This window comes from Meleagris gallopavo, chromosome 3 (genome assembly GCF_905368555.1).
Source record: "Meleagris gallopavo chromosome 3, MGAL_WU_HG_1.1, whole genome shotgun sequence".
NCBI lineage: Eukaryota > Metazoa > Chordata > Aves > Galliformes > Phasianidae > Meleagris > Meleagris gallopavo.
This window is the reverse complement of record NC_139406.1, coordinates 35,062,103-35,081,922: the sequence shown is the minus strand read 5'-3', so window position 1 is coordinate 35,081,922 and position 19,820 is coordinate 35,062,103. Positions and strand designations below refer to the sequence as shown.

The following is a 19,820-nucleotide window of genomic DNA, read 5'->3' as shown; positions in this document are numbered from 1 at the left end:
GAAACAATGAGCTTGTTGTTAAGAGATTAATTGCAAGTTAAGCATGAAATCTAGTACTTAGATTAAGAGAAGGAGGAAAAAAAAAAAAAAAGGTACATAGGCTTATATACATCAACCTGAACTCACAGAGCACCTAAATGTTGAAAGTTCTGTGACAGTGCCAAATCAGACCCACACAAACATTTCACAACACACACACACACACACAGAAAATTAATATTTTAACTTTTGACATAAATATGCTGTGTAAATTAAAATAACACTGAAGTGTTTTTTACCTGATTCTTTGAGTCTTCGAATCTTCTTTTTGGTAAACTCTGCTGAAAAATTTTAAAAGCAACGTGCGAACAGGAAAGAGCAGATTCCTTTGCTGGTATAGTGTATATACTGCTTTAATCAAGGGTTCTGTAGCCACTAGAAAGAAAAAAAAAATAATTTGAAACAGTGCTTTCTACTTTTCTGATTTCATGCGTATATACTGATTATACGTCCTGTGCGTGCATCTGAAAATACCTACGGTCATCTTCGAAGGCCCAAAACATTTCACAAAAACTGCTAAACAGAATTCTAAATCACTACATCACCTTGTTGTGTATTTTATGAAAGAAGCACGTGAATATAGAGACAACATACACATGAAAACTTCAGAGCTTCCTGAAGGCAACTTAGTGCACCAGGTTGCAAGGTAGCTCAGAATTAATGAAGTCCTGTTTTCCGCAGCTGCATTCCACAGCCTTCTTCCCTACAGAAATAAAAACACTCTCCTTTACTCTTCACCAACAGATCCAAAATTTCACTGTCAGTGTCTTCCGTTATCTCCCTATTAGCTATCTTTCTCTCTGTACACATCAGTCTGATCACTTCTCCACATCTCTGAAGCAGCCAGCTCCAAGTCACATTTTCTGATTAACACGAAAATACATACCTCCAGAGGCACTGGAGAGCCACTACAAAGAGAACTGCCAAACTTGCACTGCAATCTTTTCTTCTCTGAAGCTTCAGCCAGCTGTACTTTATCACCAGGCTTAAAACAATGTCTGAGTTCTAACCTTACGTTAAAGTCAGCTAAAACCAGCCAGCAAGTGCAGAAGGTACAGTACACCAACAACATGGCAAAACACTTTCTTTAAAAGCCAGACTAAAATATTGGAGGTACAAATTAAGTGTGAAAAGATTATACAATCCTTTGTTTTCCATTCAAATGAACAGAGCAGTTTAAGTCATATATTCAAAAACAGTTAAAGTAACAGAACAGAGCTACTTCTGCCCATGGAAACATTTTAACAAGAACACTCCACACTAAAAATAATACTAAATGATACTAAAAGGATCCAGATCAGGGGATGGATGCCATTGGTAAAGTTCCAGCAAAAACAAGGAATGTATTTAAGTTTCTATACAAAGACACACTACAAAAAACTCCTGAAATTGCTTGGTCATACTCTATCACACTGCAGGCAGCCATTCAGAAGTTGAAGACTAACAAATTTGTCAACCAAAAAAATATATCAAATATTAGAAGGAATTTTAATTAGGATAAACCATTACATTATTTTGACTTCACTATGAGCATTAACTTACCCACTTCACAATCCTGGATTTATCTTGGACAGCATTTCTTAAACAGCACACTAGCTTATTCTTAATTAGCTAGCAGTTCATAAATTAGCTAGAAATCATATAAAGCTATAAATGTTAACTGAACAACTGTAGTAATAAATAAATATTCTAAGCACACAGAAGATTCAGCTACCTTCCAATAACTCTCCATTGCATGTTCTGTAAAGCTAGTTCTACTGTTTGAATTGGTTCCTATAAACGGGACAAGTTTAAAAACAAAATTCTAAAATCCACTATTAAAAAGGTAGTATTTAAAAGATCCAAAATGTACAGACTTCCAAAATGCAGTTGAAGCACTCATGGCTTTTAACATAGTCTAGTTCTAATCACACGGCAACTCTCCTTCTGAAGTGACTGTTTTGTCTCACTTGAAGGAAAATTTATCAAAAATACAACTTGAAAGTAAACTGCTGCTAGTCATACCTGAGAAATGCAAGAAAGAAGTAAACCTTATTATAAAGACCAGATCCAAAGTTTGATCCTAAACAGTGGAGAGATATCTTCAGATGTCAGCTCAAAGCTCTTCAAGACATACAAATTAAGTGGTGCATTTCACCCTGGTATGAATAGCTACTCAAAACAAACTCAGACAAAAAAAAAAAAAAAAAAAAAAAAAAAAGACTGCAAAGATATCACCATACTTCTGTAGCATAATGCCAAGGAGGTTAACAATGGGCTTCATTTAATCTCACCTTTATTAGGTTTGGGGTGGTGGGATTACTTTGCTTTGGTTTTGTTTGTTTCTGTTTTATCTATTTCTTCCTAACTACACTTCCCTCCTTTGATTTCCACTGTGTTCTAAGAAAACACTGACTGTAATAGCTCATTTTTTCTTTTGTGTTGTCTTCTAAACAAAGCAAACACTTTCAGACCATTCATCTCGATTTAAGATAAATTTTGAACAATTCACAGTTCTACCTTCAGTATGTACCAAGTTCTGGACTATCATCTTGTACAATACAGTTTAGAATTTCTATGGCACATAAAAACTAAAGTAAAAAAAAAAAAAAAAAGCAGTTGTTCATCTTCCACAGACTATTTGAGGTTGGAAGGAACTTCTGAAAACAACCTAGTCCATACACTCTGCTCAGGCAGGATCACCTAAAGTTGGTTGTCCAGGACCATACAGCTTCTGGGTGGAGACTTCCAAGGTGGGAACTCCACAGCCTCCTAGGGAGTGCTCAGTCATGCAGTAGGCATTTTGCCAGTGCTCAGTCATGCAGTAGGTAAGTCTTCCCTGATATTCAGAGAGATCTCCTTGTGCTTCCAGTTTGTGCTGTTTGCCTCTTGTCCTGTCACTGAGCACCACTGAAAAGAGTCTGGCTTCATTTTCTTTGCAAGTGTTCACAGACATTTATCAGTTTCCCATGAGCCCTCCCTTCTCCAGGCTCTCTCAGCGCTTCCTCATATGAAAGATGCTCCAACCCTTCTACCACTTTGTGGTCCTTCATTGGACTATCTCCAGTAGTTCCATGTCCCTGAAACTGCGAAGTCCAACAGACACAGGACTCCATGTTGCTTTACCAGTGCTGATAGGAGAAGCTGGATCACTTCCTTCAGCCTGCTGGCAACACTCCTCATATAGACCAGGATACTGTCTGGCCTTCTTTACCGCTAGGGCAAACCGCTAGCGCACAGTCAACCCCATGTCCATTGAACAACCTTTTCTGACAAGCTATTTTCCATCTCGATAGCCGCAGCATGTACTGATGGATGGGGCATGTGCACTTCCTCTTGTTGCAATGCATGAGGTTCTTGCCAGCCCATTTATACCAGCCTGTAGAAGCTGTATTTCCTCAACATCTAGTAAGTGAGGTTTAATCTTACATCTCGGCAGGCTTTTTGTACTGCACAAGGATTATCTAGAAAAAATAAGGGAAACCTTCCACACAACAGACACATTTATGAGGTAAACAATTTTCTACAAAAATTCCTGCAAAATTCCTGGACCTTTAAGGAATCAGCAGACAAGATCCATATATACCAATCTTTTGGAAGTTCACTTAAATTTGTAGAGGATTTTGTTGTGGTGGGTTTTTGTTTTGTTTGTTTGTTTGTTTTTTTAATCTCATTTATTTTCTGCAATGTCTAGGAAAAACTGAAGTGCTACTTCATTTTTTTTCCTACGCTATTTACAAAAGTCTGGCAGATAAAGCAAAAATCAATGTTTTAATACAAGAAAAAGCGCAAAGAACCTGACTTAACAGTTTAATAATAGCTGGAAATATATTTCTTAAGCAACAGCTCTTTTGCTTTAGCTCAGATAGTGAGACAGACACATCTCTGACTGCGGACTAGATCTGTTTTCAACAGGAGACTAAGTTTTGGAACGTAGATAGAAATGCTTAGTTATTATCTTTGTTGTCTAGGAGATAGTACTAGACAGATTCCTAACCAAAAAGGATTTGGAAGGAGAAACTTCTAACTGTTGAAATATATTTCAGGGACATTTGACATCATCTTGTCTTACAACACTAACAATGAAAACTGTTGCCAAGGGCACAGCTCTTTCCATAAACTCCAGTTGGCTGTGGAATTCAATTCTACCAGACTGATACACAACAGACCACTGCCACCTTAACATTTGCTGAAAAACTCTTTTTTCTTTAATAAGTCTTGCACCAGCCACTGAACAAACATGTCATGCAAAGTCTTATCTGGATCACAGTCAAGGATTATTTTGGCAAGGCACAGGAGAGAACACACAGCGCTCTAAAGGTCCTCTAAGTCATAATCGGAATGCGTTTTCCCTTAGAAAAAGATTAAAATAAAACACTAAAACAGCTTTCATCAGATCCATCCTGGCATTTCATAGAATGGTTTGAGTTGGAAGGGACCTTAAAGATCATCTAGTTCCATTTCCCCTGCCAAGTGCAGGGACACCTTCCTCTACAGCAGATTGCTCAAAGCCCCATCCAACCTGGCCTTGAGCACCTTTCATGTTACCAGAGAACTAGTACTGTCATATGGCATTACTCAAGAATGCTTACAAGTTACATTAAGGATTATAAATAAGGACTGAAATATGAAAGCATCACACAGCTCTCCTCCCCGGTAACTATCTTCCTCCAGTAAACAAAACTCTTTTGTCTTCTAATTTCTAAGAATGTCTTAAGAATGTTGCACCAGGCTAAGTTTAGGTTGAATATCAGGAAAAACTTCTTTACAGAATGGGCTGTTAAGCACTGGAATAGGCTCCCCATGGAGGTGGTTGAGTACCATCCCTGAATGTGTCTAAAATTCGTTTGGATGTGGCGCTCAGGGACACGATTTAGCAGAGGGTTTTTAGAGTTAGGGTAGCATTGACGATCTTTAAGGTCTTTCCCAACCTGAGCGATTCTATAATTCTATCATTAAGATGTAAAAGAAGTAAAAACAGAAGACAAGTAAAAAAATACATTAAATTTTGAGTATCAGCAATATAAAGTTAGCACCATTCCTAAAAATGAAACAATGTTTAGTACTGTGTGTGAAAATTCAGTTCACCTGCATAGACAGAACATATTACGGATGTAATATCCAAGGATATAACACAGTGACCCAGAAACAACAAAATAACTCAATCTTTCCCAGTGCACAGATGTCACTTTTGAGAAACTTCTCTTATCTTACCTTTGTTCTGCTGTATTTGCATTAGTCTCCACGTCACACCCAGCAATCTATTCACCTGCTTGCTATTCAGCTTGCTGCCATCCTGGAGAGTATCAGTCACAAATTTCCTTATCATGTCCAGCCAACCAGAATCCGCCTGAAGCGTTGAAGCACTCGCCAGTGAAACCATTATGTCACACAAGGTTAAGTTCAGCAAAAGATGGTCTACATTGTTTGACGATGTCGTACAATACTTGTTGCTAATGAGGAGCAGAAAGAAAAAGAAACATCTCAAAAAATATTCAACATCTTCCAATATGCTGTTACTTTGGTAGGGAAAAATAAATGAATGCCAAAGTTCTAACGTGAACACAAGTCTTCGTATCTGACTTTCACACCATGTTCAGGTAAATTACAATCTTTGTTCTGTCATCATGATGTCTCTTTCTTGTATTTATTGTGGCAGGAACAATCAAAGCTCCAAATTGTGTTCCTTGGACATTTTTTATCTTGGCCTAGCAGCACTTCTGATTGCCTTAAATAGGAAAAGGAACACTGCAAAATGACTCCTCACTTTCAGATTCTCTTGTGTTTCTTTCTCTGAGAGGAATCACACTGTCACTACCACGTAACAACAAAAAGCACCGTGAACAGAGAAAAATTCATTTATGTACCTTTTTACAAACTCCTGTGGAATAAGTAATCTATTTGTCAACTATCACCATCAACATCCTACCAAGGTTTGAAAGTCAAAATTGAGAGTTACCAAGAAATTTATCTGCAGAAAGCTGCAAACAGGAATGCCTACAATCAGAACACAGTTTTGAAAATGACATAACAGAGCAGTTGAAACTGCATGAAAGTGCAGTTAATCTTCAATTCAATACAGCAACTGTTGCTATAAAATGAAGTGAATCTCAACCTATGAGCATCATTTACAGCCTGCATAAATGCTAGTAATTTTTTTCACATTAAGAAAATGTTGACTTAAATGCTACTAGTAGTACTAAGAGAAATTTCTACAACATTTTGTGAACTTTATGAACTTAACAGGCAAATTTTAGCTGAAATAAAAGTACTTAACTGGGAGCAATCCTATACCTCTGATACATATGTCCTTCCATGAAGGGAAAACACAATACATATATATAAATATATAAACACCGAAGAGGATTTTAAGTACAAATATACATACACCATGGAAGACTCATAGCATAAAACAAGATTCCACTTCTACATCTCAATTTTCAGTAGCACAATTTGCTTTTACTTGGAAACAAAACTGGTTGCTACCCATTTACATGGATTGCAATGGCAGAGAACAACTCCAGAAAAGACCCTGTGTGAATACAGTCTGACCTCTGGAAGCTGAAAAGGGAGACAGTTTGCTACTGGCCTAACAAAAATCATGTGCCCACTCTTATGCTAAGAACAGCATAAGTTTGTTCAGTCTCTCCATGCCTATTCCATACTGCCTTCCCACAAAGGTCAGGCACAACATGACCCATGCCCCTCTCTGGCTGTATTCATCCAGCAGATGTGGCTGAAGAAGCATGCTTTAACCATGCTTTGAAGCAATTAAGCAGAGAAAATAGAACTATAAAACTAGTCAAATTAACATGGATCACCATTAAACAATATGCAAACTTCAGATTAAAGGTTCCAATAAAATACTTTCATTTCTTTAAAACAGCATTTTCATTTCTATTGGAGGACACTGAGATGAATTCTTATCCAATGCTTTTAATAAGCGGAATCAAAACCCCCTGGTGCACAGACCTTACAAAGAACACACAATAAAAACAGCTTTACAACATCAGAAACTTAACATCAGATAAGACTCACACATATTGTCTCATTTTATGAAACTAAAAGCTGTGATGAGTTTATTCTTACCCTTTGCATGAATCTTTCTTCTTGTGTTTTACTGTTTCTTGTAAAGAATAAGGAAAATTACGCATGAAGTGGTGCTTGAAATCAACAAGGTAATTCATTCGAAGCCATACTTCCTATTAAGGAAAGCAGATGACAGAAAATAATAAATAAGTAAAAAACATCATGCACAAACTTGAAGGTTCACAAAACATGGGATACAATTCAAGATTATAACATTTAATCCAAAGTGGACAGGTATGTGTTCCTAGCACACACTAATATGGATATATGCAATATTAAACCAATGTAGTTAAAAATATCAACTCAAAATGCTTTTACATTAGTTTATCAGAGTGATACTCTGACCGTCTTAATTTTCCACTGAGACATATTCTGACAATGCCTTCATCTTTCCCATTATTAACACATTTGTAGTTTAAACCCTGACAACTTAGGACAACTTCCATTAAGGAGTCTATCCTTACAGGAAAAGGTTATTATATTCAAAAATATTTGTACCTTGTGGGTTAACAGACACTCAGTCACTGTTCCACACACACACAAAAGCCTGCATTGCTGGCATATTGGTCAGACACAATAATCTTTATTTTCAAGTAATAAGAAAATGACCATCATACTGTTTCAAAGATTAACAGGCACATTCAGAGCACTTTTACAAGATGTCTCTAATTACCACTTTGGCTCTTACAGCCCAAGGACTTATTAAATAAGCAAAACTTTCAATTTTAAACTGAGCTCTATTTGAATACATTTTATATATAAAGGTGACTAAAAGAGAATAGAGAGGATGCAATTATAAAACACAGAATCCTCAAAAAATAAGTTGTACAGTCATCATTTTTTTTTTAAATATCCTAAGGTCACAATGCAACTATATGCACATAAAATGTCTTGCATCACGACACGAGTACTCCTTTCATGTGACCAAGAGGCAGGCACCTTACAGCAAAGTGCAGCAGCGCTGAAGTAACCTAAAGAAGAAGGTCAGCAGCAGCAGGTTGCCACAGCCTCCTTTCTGCCTGCTTCCAAGAAATCCCGACGAAAGGATGAAAAGGTAAACGGGAACAGCGTGCTTTGTTTGGATACTCCAAACTCATCCCTCAGGCTGTGTATGTTGGCTAACACTGATTTAATGAGTTGATACCACAATTTTTTTCCAGTAATTATTCTGTATGTTCTGTATACAGAATGGTTCTACAATCCTATATGCAGACAAAACTAAAGAGCTGTCAACATTTTCCTTCCAACTGGTCTCAAGAGCCAACATAGAAAGTGTACATCTGCCAGTTTGCAAGGTCTTCTGAAGAGCAGCAGAAGTTACAAAAAGGCAATCCAGTTACCAAGTAAAGAGACAAATCAGAGCAAAAGTTTCAAGGATGTTTTCCAAAATACTCGAGCCTTCAATTTGGTGCCATTGGATGCTACCAGTCATGGCACCGCAGTGTAAGCTCTACCAGTCAGTTAGAGGATTTCAGTCCACCGCTGTCCTTTACCTTTCCAAAGGCTTAGGGTTTGTTTTCTGCATCTCCAATGTGTAAAAATTTTCAAAGCATAAAAAGAACGAACATCTCCGTATTTCCTCAAATTTACATTCTTGAAGTTATCTGGGAGATAACGCTCCTCTTCTACAGTATGAATTTCAGTCTTAAAACTTTCCATGCTGCAGTCACTAAGGATTCCTGGAGACTACTACCAAACTGAGCAATGAATTCACTGGTTTCTTTCCTAAAGACTTTAAAAAAAAAAATCCAAGGCTTTTTGTCTCTTACTAAATAAAATACTTCCATTACTTAGTCACCAACTCAACAACCAACTCACTGGTTTCTGATCAAAACAAATATGAACTGTCATTATTAATGCCACATTTCAGTTCTCCCTTACCATTTTGTATGTTTCATCGAGCCGCTTTGTGAGCTTCCACAACAAATGTATTATACTAAGCACTTGCTGCATAAGTTGCTGACAATCTGATTCCAAAAGATTTCCGAGAATGGGAGCTGATTGTGCAGGAGATGCTTCAATCCAGCACTCAATCAGTAATGGAATTATTATCTCAATAAAACCTTTTAAATTTTCAGCCGAGGACAGGCCTTTTTCTGCACTGTCCATTACACTTGCCAGAGACCTATATGACAAAAAGCAAAAAAAAAAAAAAGAAAAAAAGAAAAAAGAAAAAAGAAAAAATAAAGATCACATCTTTGAAAACAGTTTAGAGCAAAACCACTTTCCTGCTTTCTTTATACCAAAAAATATATAATTTCAACACATTAAATTTGCCTCTTTTCTTGCTAGATATTCTCTTTGAAAGGGATTTCAAACCAACTACAACAAACCTGGTCCTGAGTCTCCCCACAAATATGTGTTTTTAGAACAGCTTCCTACATGTCATTATTTCACTTCCCATTGTTACATGTAGTCTATAGAAAAGGGAGAAATATGACTTGCATTATCATATCACCTTCAAGCAACAGACGAGATTCCACCAAGCTCAGCACAACAGAATTAAAAAAGCTTTAAGTCCCTTGAAGCAAAATAATGAAACTGACTACAAAGTATTGTCAAATGCACGAGGTTTATTACAGTTATTGCTGAAGATCATTATTAAAAAACACAATGGTTGTTCATAACCATAGAAAAATAGTTAAGCAAAAATATAATCAATTACCACTGCGGTGGTTTAAATTAAAATAAAACTCTGAAGTGTGACTAGCTCCAAAAATTATTAGAATGTCTTGCTAATGAAGACAAATAAAAATTACCCAAAAATGAAGAGAGAGATTAAACTAAATATATGTACTGAATATCTTAGAAAGCAAGAAAAATAAGATTCTCAGAACACTTCTTAGTCCAAAAGGGTTCATCCACAAAATTCTGCTCCTGGATAAATTCAGACAATTTATATCCATTCTGTAAAGAAAATTCTTTAAAGAAAGTAACTCCTGAAGAATTTCTGCTGTTTTGATGCAATACAAAAGCTTCTGAATGGGCTCCTAAACAACAGAAGTACACCTGAAGTGGGGAAAAAAAGCAACACAGAAGAGCAATAACAACTTCAACTTATAATTTCTGATGTTGCATTCCATGATAATTTTTTCACAAAATGCTCATAGTAAGGAATTCCCCTAATTCTGAATTCCTAATACAGGTAAAAATTTCATGCTGGATTTCCCACTAAATCCCTTTCTATTTCAATGATATTCCCAAAGATACTTCTACTTATAAATTCAAAATGAGATCTGAATCACTACCTGCTTTCTTGCCACAGATTGTTTATAAATACTTCAATTTCAGATTGGATTAAAGAGATAAAGCTGCTTTCTCTAGTCATTCTGCAACTTCCAAACTATCCAATTAGTTGCACCTTTCCAGGACATTCCCCTCTCCTTCCAAACTCGGCAGTAGCAGCAGCAACCAATGTGTCCAGCCAACTTAATTAAGTTTTGCTCCTATTAAATTACAGCATTTTTTGTTAATTGTCTACCAGCTATAGACACCACAGTGAAGGCATCAGTTTCTTTCAGACTACAAAGTTTAGGTAAGTCCAGGGTAGACATGTCAAGACATGGCAGACAAATCCGATGTGGCCAGTTATTGGCTGTCATGAGCCTTAAAGCATCACCGAGCAAGAAAGTCTTGACTTGAAGAATTAGAAGAAACTAGAACTAGAAGAAACTACAAGAAAGTAATGACTTGAGAAGGCTTGACTGGAATTGTATAGTGTCAGTAGTTGGCTAATATAATTTGGAAGTCTTTTTTCTTCACCATTTCTCTGAAAATTATATCTGGTACCACAGCAGAGCTCTGCCATTACAGCAATCTGCACTAGAAAAGTCACTTTGTTAAACAATGAGTAGCACAAAACATGAGAAGCTGGCAATACCTGAATATTGCTACAGTAGTATAATAATGCACAACCAGCTATTTTAATAGATACCTGAAAAAAGGAATGGGAAAAAATAAAAATAAAAACTCTAAGAAGAAAGAATCAGTGCCAAAATGGACTCAACCAGATGCTGAAAGTGTCTGGACAATAAAACTTAGCAGAACTTTCATGTCACCCCGACAAAAGAAGCCCATACATATCAAGATATTCTCTTTCACACATTCAAGATTGACAGCAAAAGGGGTAAATAAAATTTTGCTGACAATAACAGATTACAAGTATAAGCGTGATCTGTTCAGCATGCATTTGATGAGTGCAATACCCTTTGCCAACATGCAGTCACCGGAACAAGGAAAGTTGGATGTCAAATGAAGTGTTGACCTTTTTGTCACATATCCATTATCAGTATTCTCTAACAGTAGGGTGGCTCTGAGAAACACCAGAAAGCACATTACCTTCACATCGGGATAAAATATCACTGAGGGGAGCTGTCAGATACTCACATACATAGGCCTTTAAGCTGTCATTTCTCTTAAAATGCTAATATTCTTATGAAAAATATCAAACAAAAGAATTTCTTTTCATGGTAGCTTATCTGCAACTTGAGAGTAGGAGAGTAAAAGAAATTTTGGAAAGGAAAGTCAAGGGAGGAAGCACAAAAGAAACAGAAAAAAGGAAAACAACTGCCAGCTGCTAAAAATAGGAAGCCACTGGAAATTAGCAATTTTTTTTTCAATCTTGAAGTCAGATTACTGCGCTCCTCTTCCTTATGGGTATATCCATCATCAACTCTAGCAGAAGAACACCCAGCTGTATTCTCCACATCTGTCTATCTGATCACAAGTCACAGCACATATTTACTATGCCATGTCTTCCACTTTGGCCACTCAGGTCTTCTCCAGTTTACTATGCAGCTTCAGTTTGTCCTTTCTCAGCAGGAACAGATGCTCTACTGTTTTGCTTCAGTACCATTTCCAGTCCAAAACAAGATCATACACCTTGGTATCACCAAACTCAAGTTGTGCAGGCTTTCCATTTTCCCAAACCTGAAACGAATTTGATGCAGAAGGCAGCAGTCAGCACATAATGCAGAGAACATCCTATTAATTTCCTAACTTATTATGATTTTTTTATTCACATATAGTAGGAAGACTTAACACACTACAAAAAATAATAGTCTTATGATGTTCACTACTTAACTGTTCAGCATTCCAAGCTCAGAAGAGATCTACAGTTTACCAAGCACTGACACTGCTGTTTTAAAAATCTTGTTCTGCAGTCAATACATTATCTAGGATTTGGCACCCCTACCTATAGAAGTTCCAAGAGAAACACAACTTGGCAACTAAAAATATATATATTATTAGAGATATTTGTACTTTTTAAAGAATGAAGTTAAAACTTATTCCTGCATGTGTTTAAAAACCTCTTGGATGTGGTGCTCGGGGACATGATTTAGCAGAGGGTTGTTAGTTAGGGTACTATGGCTGGGTTGCAGCCTTTTCCAACCTGAGCAATTCTATGATTCTATGAGACCTTTTATCATCAATGCACACATACAATACAATTACAGCTTCTGGTTTGCTTGACTCTTCCCTACCTATAGTTAAGACTTTACAATTTTGCGTTGACTTCTTCAAAGGAAAAAAAAAAAAGAAAAATACGCTGCTTAAGATCTTAGAAGTCTTCAAAGAGCATTAAAGACCTTTCACACCTCTTACTTGAGGTCATTTTTGCCCCTGCAGTAATGGTCACAGCAGAGGCAAAAGGAATGACTGTCAAAAGCCATTGCTGGGATTGGATGAGAAAGAACTAAGCTTCTTCAGATTACTACAAAAGATTTCACAGAGAAGGGCCTCATGCTGTAGGTATCTACCCTGTTTCTCACAGCAAATACAAAAGCTAGCAGAATACCTTTTGCTCTTAACATACCACGAATATCCAGTAAAATAAACTTTATGGGCCCTTCAAATAATAATAAAAAAAAAGACTACACCAAAACAGTGAGCATACACAATAAAAAGAGGAATATTCAAGTACCTTGTACGAGTGTCCTTTCTCTCTCCATTCTTCTGTTCTGCTGCCATCAGTTTTCTCTGCCAACTTTGCCTTGGATGTTAGCAATGTTTCCTTCTACTCTTCTGGCTCCTCCTCATGCTTGCAAATGGCTTTTTGAAAGTATTTATAACCAGAAGCGGATCACGATGTTTCACCGAAATCTAGCTCCTCAGAAAAGGGGAATCCAATTCAGGTGACACCAGATGTAAAGTTTACTTTCCTAGACCTTGGATACAATGCACCTTTAACTACTACGGGGCACAGAACATCACGCACTGTGCATCATTCAGTGCACAATACAAGAATCCCCTGATATTCTGTGGTCCGTAACTGTATGATGCTGACTGTACAGATGAAATCCTTAGGATTGTTTTTCACTGAGCTGCCTCAAGACTGGCTTTCACTGCAGCAGAGACAGTTGGTTGTGACTGAACTCTTATGCTACACTTACGACCACTTTCGTAAGAACAAGCGGCATATTTTATTTAGTTTAATGAAAGTGCTCTATACCTACAGTAAGTAATCCACTCTCTACCAAGAGGAAACCTAAGAGAATAGGAATGGAACAGTCATTCACGTGTCACTGGCCTGGAGATGGAAAAGATCTGCTAATTCAGACCAATAGCTGTGGTATTAAAAGAGAACATCACTTCTTCTGTGCCTCCTTCAAAGATAGGAGATAGGCATAATGATGGATTAAACAGTGGGTTTTATATATTTTTTTCTGTCACTGACCTCCTTGGATGAATTTGGTAAAACCCACTTTAGTGTAGTTGGTCTTCCCTAGCAGTATAACAAGGGTTGTGGTTTCTCTTCAAATCGCTTTGAAATTTATTAACTAGAAGTGCTGTGTAACAGCTAAACAGCATTTTTTTTATTTTCAGGTAGATCATTCCAGGTGTTCTATCACCACATACGTAACATCTACAGAAGCACATATACCTGAGGATGGCAACATTCAAAGGTACCGTAAGAAAAAAGCTGGGGAGGGAACGTTCCCCTCTGGTTTGAGGAGTGGGTGAATAAGGAAAGAGGGAGATAAACAAATATCATTAGTTATTTCTCCCTAAACTTCACCTCAGACCTACCTGGAGTTACTATAAACCATACAGAGCTTTCTGTGACTAAACAAATGATGCCTTTTCCCACTTTCAACAATGTATCTCAGAAGAAACATCTTTTATTCATAGTGAAGATATAAACTGATGAATTAAGAACATCCCCAACTGGAAACTCAGCAGAACTTCAAACAGTCAGACATACTAACTTAACGTACTATTTTACAAAGAAGTTACTTTAAAATGAAGAAATTAAGATTCCTGAACACCTGTTCAGCTGTTATACTCTCCAAGGTAAACGCATTAAATTTCAGTCAAATTCATTATCACTGTGTAACAAACACATTTACATTTAGTACAGAGAAATCTGTTTGCTTGCCCCTACACTTATCTGACAGCCTGCAATAACTTGTAGTCTTCAGTTTGCAATCCAAAAAAAACCTCAAAAGTTGCTCTTCCAGTATTATCATATCATAAAGCTTTAACTTGCTAGCAAGAAAGTTCATTATTTACACACAGCCGACTATTTCCCAGTTTTCAAGCTACCACAGTAAAACTGCACATTACCCTAAATGCCCCAAAAGACCCTTCAGAGGCAATGTCTCAATAAGAATTAAATAGTTGCTTTCAACAGCTATAAGCCAGCTTATCATAAATCATAATCATAGAGCTGACATTAAGTTATTTTGGAATTAATGTTTTCTCACCTCAATCTAAACGATGAGTTCATCTTTGGTCGTAAGCCACCATTTTCATACAGATGTATGTGTTGTTGATTATTTGCATGGACCTTCCAGCTTATAAATATCGGGCTCCTCACAGAATGAGGGCTGTCCCTTTGTTCTTGAAGCCCCTCATCTTCTGTTTCATTGGATCCATCAACCACTGCCTGGAGGAACTTCTTGAGCCTCATAAGTACATTTAACCTCCACTGCTGAGATGTTACTCTGCGGTTTGGGTTAACAGACAGCATCCAGGAAAGTTTCTCTTTGCTTTTCAGTCTTTTTGACAGTTGCTGGTGAGAAATAAGCTCTACAAAATTCTTCAGTAATATACTACTGCGGTCTGTAAGAAGAGCTGGGTACGCTTCCAATAAAACGTCCAGGACTTTCAGTGAATCCTCCTGAATTCCCTCGCTGATGTGAGTCATGGCACTGGAGAGATGGGCACTTACCAAAGGAAAAAACGGAGCAATCTGCTCAGCTCTTATTTTTGAAGCCAAGAACTGAAGCATGTGGACAGCCGCTCCCCTGACACCAGAATCTTTGTCTGTAAACACTGCTGCCACTTCACTAATTATATTTGAAAGGTGTGCATCAATTAGAAACGGATACTGAGACAGGAGTTCTTTGAGCCCAAGGAGTGCATTTTGTTTAACCCCAGGACTATAATGGTGCATCTGTGAAAGTAAATCCTGGAAGAAAAGAAACATATTTGTCATCATTATTACTCTGAGCTTTTTTACTTCCTTACCCACGTTCTAGTACTTTTTTTTTTTTGCCAAACATTAAAAAATACGGAATCTGTTCTAATGGTGCACTGCTGTGTGTACAAGCACAGTACTTTCAAAACAAATACACTATTGGCTTGTGGTGTAGCAATGAATAAATCAGCAATATTCAAAAACAGGAAAAACAAGATACCACAACTTGTTCTTCAGGTAACAAGATAACTTTCATACACAACTAAATATACAACCCTGCTGACTTAGCAGAGGTTCTGAAACCCTGCTTTTACCTTATAATCTAAGACTTTCAAAAACAGCATTAATCCCTGATATTTAGAAGACAATGCAACTTCAACTTTCCATTGCTGAAAAGCCTAGCCTTGAGTTATATGCAGGTCCAGTAACTTAAGTCTTTTAGTTCAACGGTCAGCTTAGTTTTGTTTTTTTTTTTTTTTTTTTTTTTAATACACCTTTTTTTTCTTAGAGTCTAGTAACTATAAGGATCAGGCAAATGTCATTATCTGTCTATAACGCTGTCTCAGATATATTCTGTTCTATATACAGAATATATCACCCACCACGTACCTTTATGTTAAGTTTTCTGTTTTGTGTAGTAAGCATTCCATCTTCTTTAAGCTGTTCAGGAATTTGTATGGCCTTTGTTTTGAAAGTGGTATCTGTTGCATTTTCTAGTTTAGGCTTTTTTTTCCCAACTTTTAATTTCACTTTCTGGAAGTCTTCTTGATGTTTCCTTTTTTTAGTCATCCTGATTCTCTGCAAAAAGACACTCAGAATTTCAATGTGATTAAACACAAACATTTTCCACCAAAGAGCAGTAAACAGCTGCTGAAAGCTACAGTTTTTACATATTTCCTCTGCATAAACTACTACAGACCAGACGCTAGGCTAAACAGACCTAAAGCCCCTCATCTTCTATTTGGTTGTTTTCACTTTGAGAACAGCTTTACAGAAAAATATCACTTGAAGATCTTCATCTTCTACTGTTTTATCAGAATATGTTGGAGTTGTGAGTTTTTGTTTGTTTTTTTTTTGTTTCTTTTACAAAAGGTCATGCCAGTAAAGCAGCTTTTCACACACTGGACACCTGTCAAGGCTGAAGAGCTCAGTGGAATGTCTTATTTCACCTGTACATTGCTTAGCAACTCGATCACAACCAGCATACTCTTCTGCACAAGTAAAATCGTGGATCTCGTCAGGCCTTCGCTGATAACACAGCACACAGGCCCAGGCAAACTTCCACTATACTCTCAAAAGTGCAGGCATTAAAGATTAACAATTAAAAAGAGAAAAAAAAAGAACACCAGAAAGCTAAAAAAGCCCGGGGAGTGAAAAGATGCTGAAAAGCTAAGTCATATTTAATAAGGCATAAAAAATAAGGCGGTATGGACAGCTCTACTTAGATCACAGTCATACTGGACCAGACATGCAACGAGCAGAACAAATTAAAACCAACACTTTCGTTTCTGCCTGGCCTTCAATACATCTGTACAGATAAGAGCATGCTTAGTTCAGCCAGATCAAAGAAAACATGTTACACTGCTGTTCCTTATCTTGCTTCTCCTGCCACTACTTCTAAATTCAGTGCCACAGTACTCAACATCACACACAAATCACGCTCAGATTTCCATTATTTAAGGCCATGAATCCACAATCCGATGAGCCCTAGAAGTTGTTGTGGAGACCACAACAATTTAAAAACGGGAAGAAGGGGATAAGTAGAAAACGGTTATGATGTTTAACATTTCACAGCTTTCTAATAACAAAAGATCATTTAGGCAGCTGGAAATCTGATTGCTTCCAGATCTCACTGCATACAGCACTTATATCCAGCTTTAAAGGTTCATGCTGTCAGGCCTATAAACCTGATTCTTTTTCAATATAACAGAATCTCTCTTTCAAGCTACTCTACGGGTAACTGGCTTTTGGACATTACTAATATTTGAACATTGTGAACATAAGGTTCAACATTCCAAGATTAATTTTACTGGAAAAAAAAGTATACACTCGTGATTAAACCTAGAATAAGGCGGATATGATCGCCACTCACTCTAGGAAATAAAATTCCATAGCTGATTTTTTAATGGACTTCAGATTTGGTAGATCTGTGCTGCATTACACTGTTTCATATCCACATCACAGCCCTATGTTAGGCCATCTAAACTGAAGTTTTTTGCGCTAGTATTTATTGACTGAAAAGATTTTTAAAAATACCTTGGGTTTTGGTCCTCCAAAAACAAGACACATTAGCATCCAAGTATAACAACTCTGGTTTTATAACCTTTTGGGGCTTTGTTTGTTTGAAGTTTTCTTAAATCTCATGCATCCTCTAGGAAAAATTTACACAAAGTTTTTTCTCTCCTCAATTGCACAACGCAGAAACAGCTGAAAGCTCGCTGTCAGTGGGAACAGGGAGGTAACTGTCCCTCTGTACTCAGCTCTGGCAAGGCCGCACCTCAAGTGGTATGTTCAGTTTTGAGCCCCTCACTACAGGAAAGACAGCGAGGCCCTTGAGCGTGTCCAGAGAAGAGCAACAAAGCTGTGAGGGGTCTGAAGCACATCCTGCAGAACAGCAGGCCTAGGAGAGACCTTATCTCACTCTACTGCCTGAAAGGAGGTGATAATGAGGTAGGAGTCAGCCTCTTTTCTCAGGTAACAGAGACAGGAAAAGATGGCCTTAAGCTGTGGCAGGGGAGGTTCAGGTTGGATATTAGGGAGAATTTCTTCTCAGAAAGAGCGGTGAGGCAGTGGCACAGGATGCTAGGGAGGCGGTGGCGTCACCATCCATGGAGGTGTTCAGGAACTGTGTGGATGTGGTGCTGAGGGATGTGGTCAGTGGGCATGGTGGAGTGGGCTGATGGTTGTACTACATTATCTTAGTGTTTTCTTCCAACCTTAATGATTCTATGAATGCTTATTGCCATGCTTGCTTTAACAGAGGCATTAAAGTCTTATCCCGCATGACGAAGCATCTGCCTTCCACTTAACATTACCTTTATAAATGCAGGCATGCACACACTTGAATAAAATTAAGTTACTTTAAGGGAGAAAGCCTATAAAATATACTCTCTCCTTCTAGAAGGAAGAGGTAATGCGAACCTTGCAATGCGAATATTCGAAATAGCTAACTTACTAGAAACCTCAACACACCTATTTCCAGCTGTTCAGCAGGAGGCCAGATCAGGAAAAAAACGGTTACAAAACCAGAGCTGTGAGAACACCGTACCGGTGTAACGAGGCGCTCGGCACACCCGTGCACGCTGCAAGCATTGGCTGTAAGCACCTCAGCGAGGCTCCCGGCCGGCAGGTCCCAGCGCCGCAGTCCCAGCCGTACACCTGCCGGTCCCCCCGCAGCAGCGCCGAGCCGAGCTCACCCTATCTACACGAACGCGAAGCACCGAGAGCCACGCGGCTCTTCCCGCCCCGGCCCTGCCCGCTCGGGACGCCTCCAGGCGCTTCCTGGCCTCCCTCACACCGCGATCCGCCGAACGCCGCCCCGCTGCAGGTACCGTACCCGCCGCCCGACGCAGGCGGTGCCCGCCTAGGCAGCCTCTCGCTCCTCCCGGCGCATCTTCGGCCGCGCTGCGGCAGCGCGCCGTGCCGTGCAGCGGGGCCGCCCTCCAGCCGGCCGTCGGTTCCGCGGGTAGCGCGGCCACGCACTCCTCGCGGCGACCGCTTTCCCGCGTAGGAAAGGGGGACGGTTCACACAAAAGGCGGCCGCGGGGCGAGCAGGGCCGCGCCGCCTCCTTCCCCTCCTCCGTTCTCCTTCGCGGGCGCGACGACGACGCCGGGCCCCGCGCGCGCCGCCCCGGCCCCTCACTAACCACGCGGCAGCGGAGCCCCCTTCCGCCCCCGAGAGCCTGCCCGGAAACGGCCGCCCACGTGAGCGGCGGCGGATAGCGCGCGCGGCAACGGACAGCGCGCGCGCTTCCTCTCAGGGGCGCCCCCTGCCGCCATGGAGGTCCACCCAACTCGCTTCTTCAAGCAAAAACGATTTATTTTTGGGTTACTGCTTTGTTGTTTTCGGTTCTTTGTATTGTTAGCTTTCTTGCTAACAATAAGATCGTAAGTACTTTTTTTTTTGTGAAATAAGCATTTCGTAGCACTTTTTTTTTTTTTTTTTTTTTAAAAAAAAAACAAGGATTCATCTTCAGGAGTACACTTGTAAGTTTTCACTTACACCAGCCCGCCCATAAAGGTCTTAGTCACATTTTCCACTTTGCAGCAACACACAATTTCAAGCAGGAAA

At 38.9% G+C, this 19,820-nt stretch overlaps 1 protein-coding gene across 1 annotated transcript in view; it reads right to left on the bottom strand.

Moving 5' to 3' along the window:
* TEX10 (testis expressed 10) overlaps positions 1 to 19,475 on the bottom strand; it is a 50,702-nt gene extending 31,227 nt beyond the window's left edge. The window contains exons 1-7 of the mRNA XM_085220622.1: positions 19,086 to 19,475; positions 16,139 to 16,327; positions 14,814 to 15,520; positions 8,989 to 9,232; positions 7,108 to 7,220; positions 5,233 to 5,471; positions 279 to 414 (exon numbers count right to left, since the gene is read on the bottom strand). Coding sequence (XP_085076748.1) covers positions 279 to 414; positions 5,233 to 5,471; positions 7,108 to 7,220; positions 8,989 to 9,232; positions 14,814 to 15,520; positions 16,139 to 16,318 — 1,619 coding nt within the window. The 5' untranslated portion in view covers positions 16,319 to 16,327; positions 19,086 to 19,475. The remainder of the gene's footprint in view (positions 1 to 278; positions 415 to 5,232; positions 5,472 to 7,107; positions 7,221 to 8,988; positions 9,233 to 14,813; positions 15,521 to 16,138; positions 16,328 to 19,085) is intronic.
* Between the last annotated feature and the right edge of the window lie 345 nt (positions 19,476 to 19,820).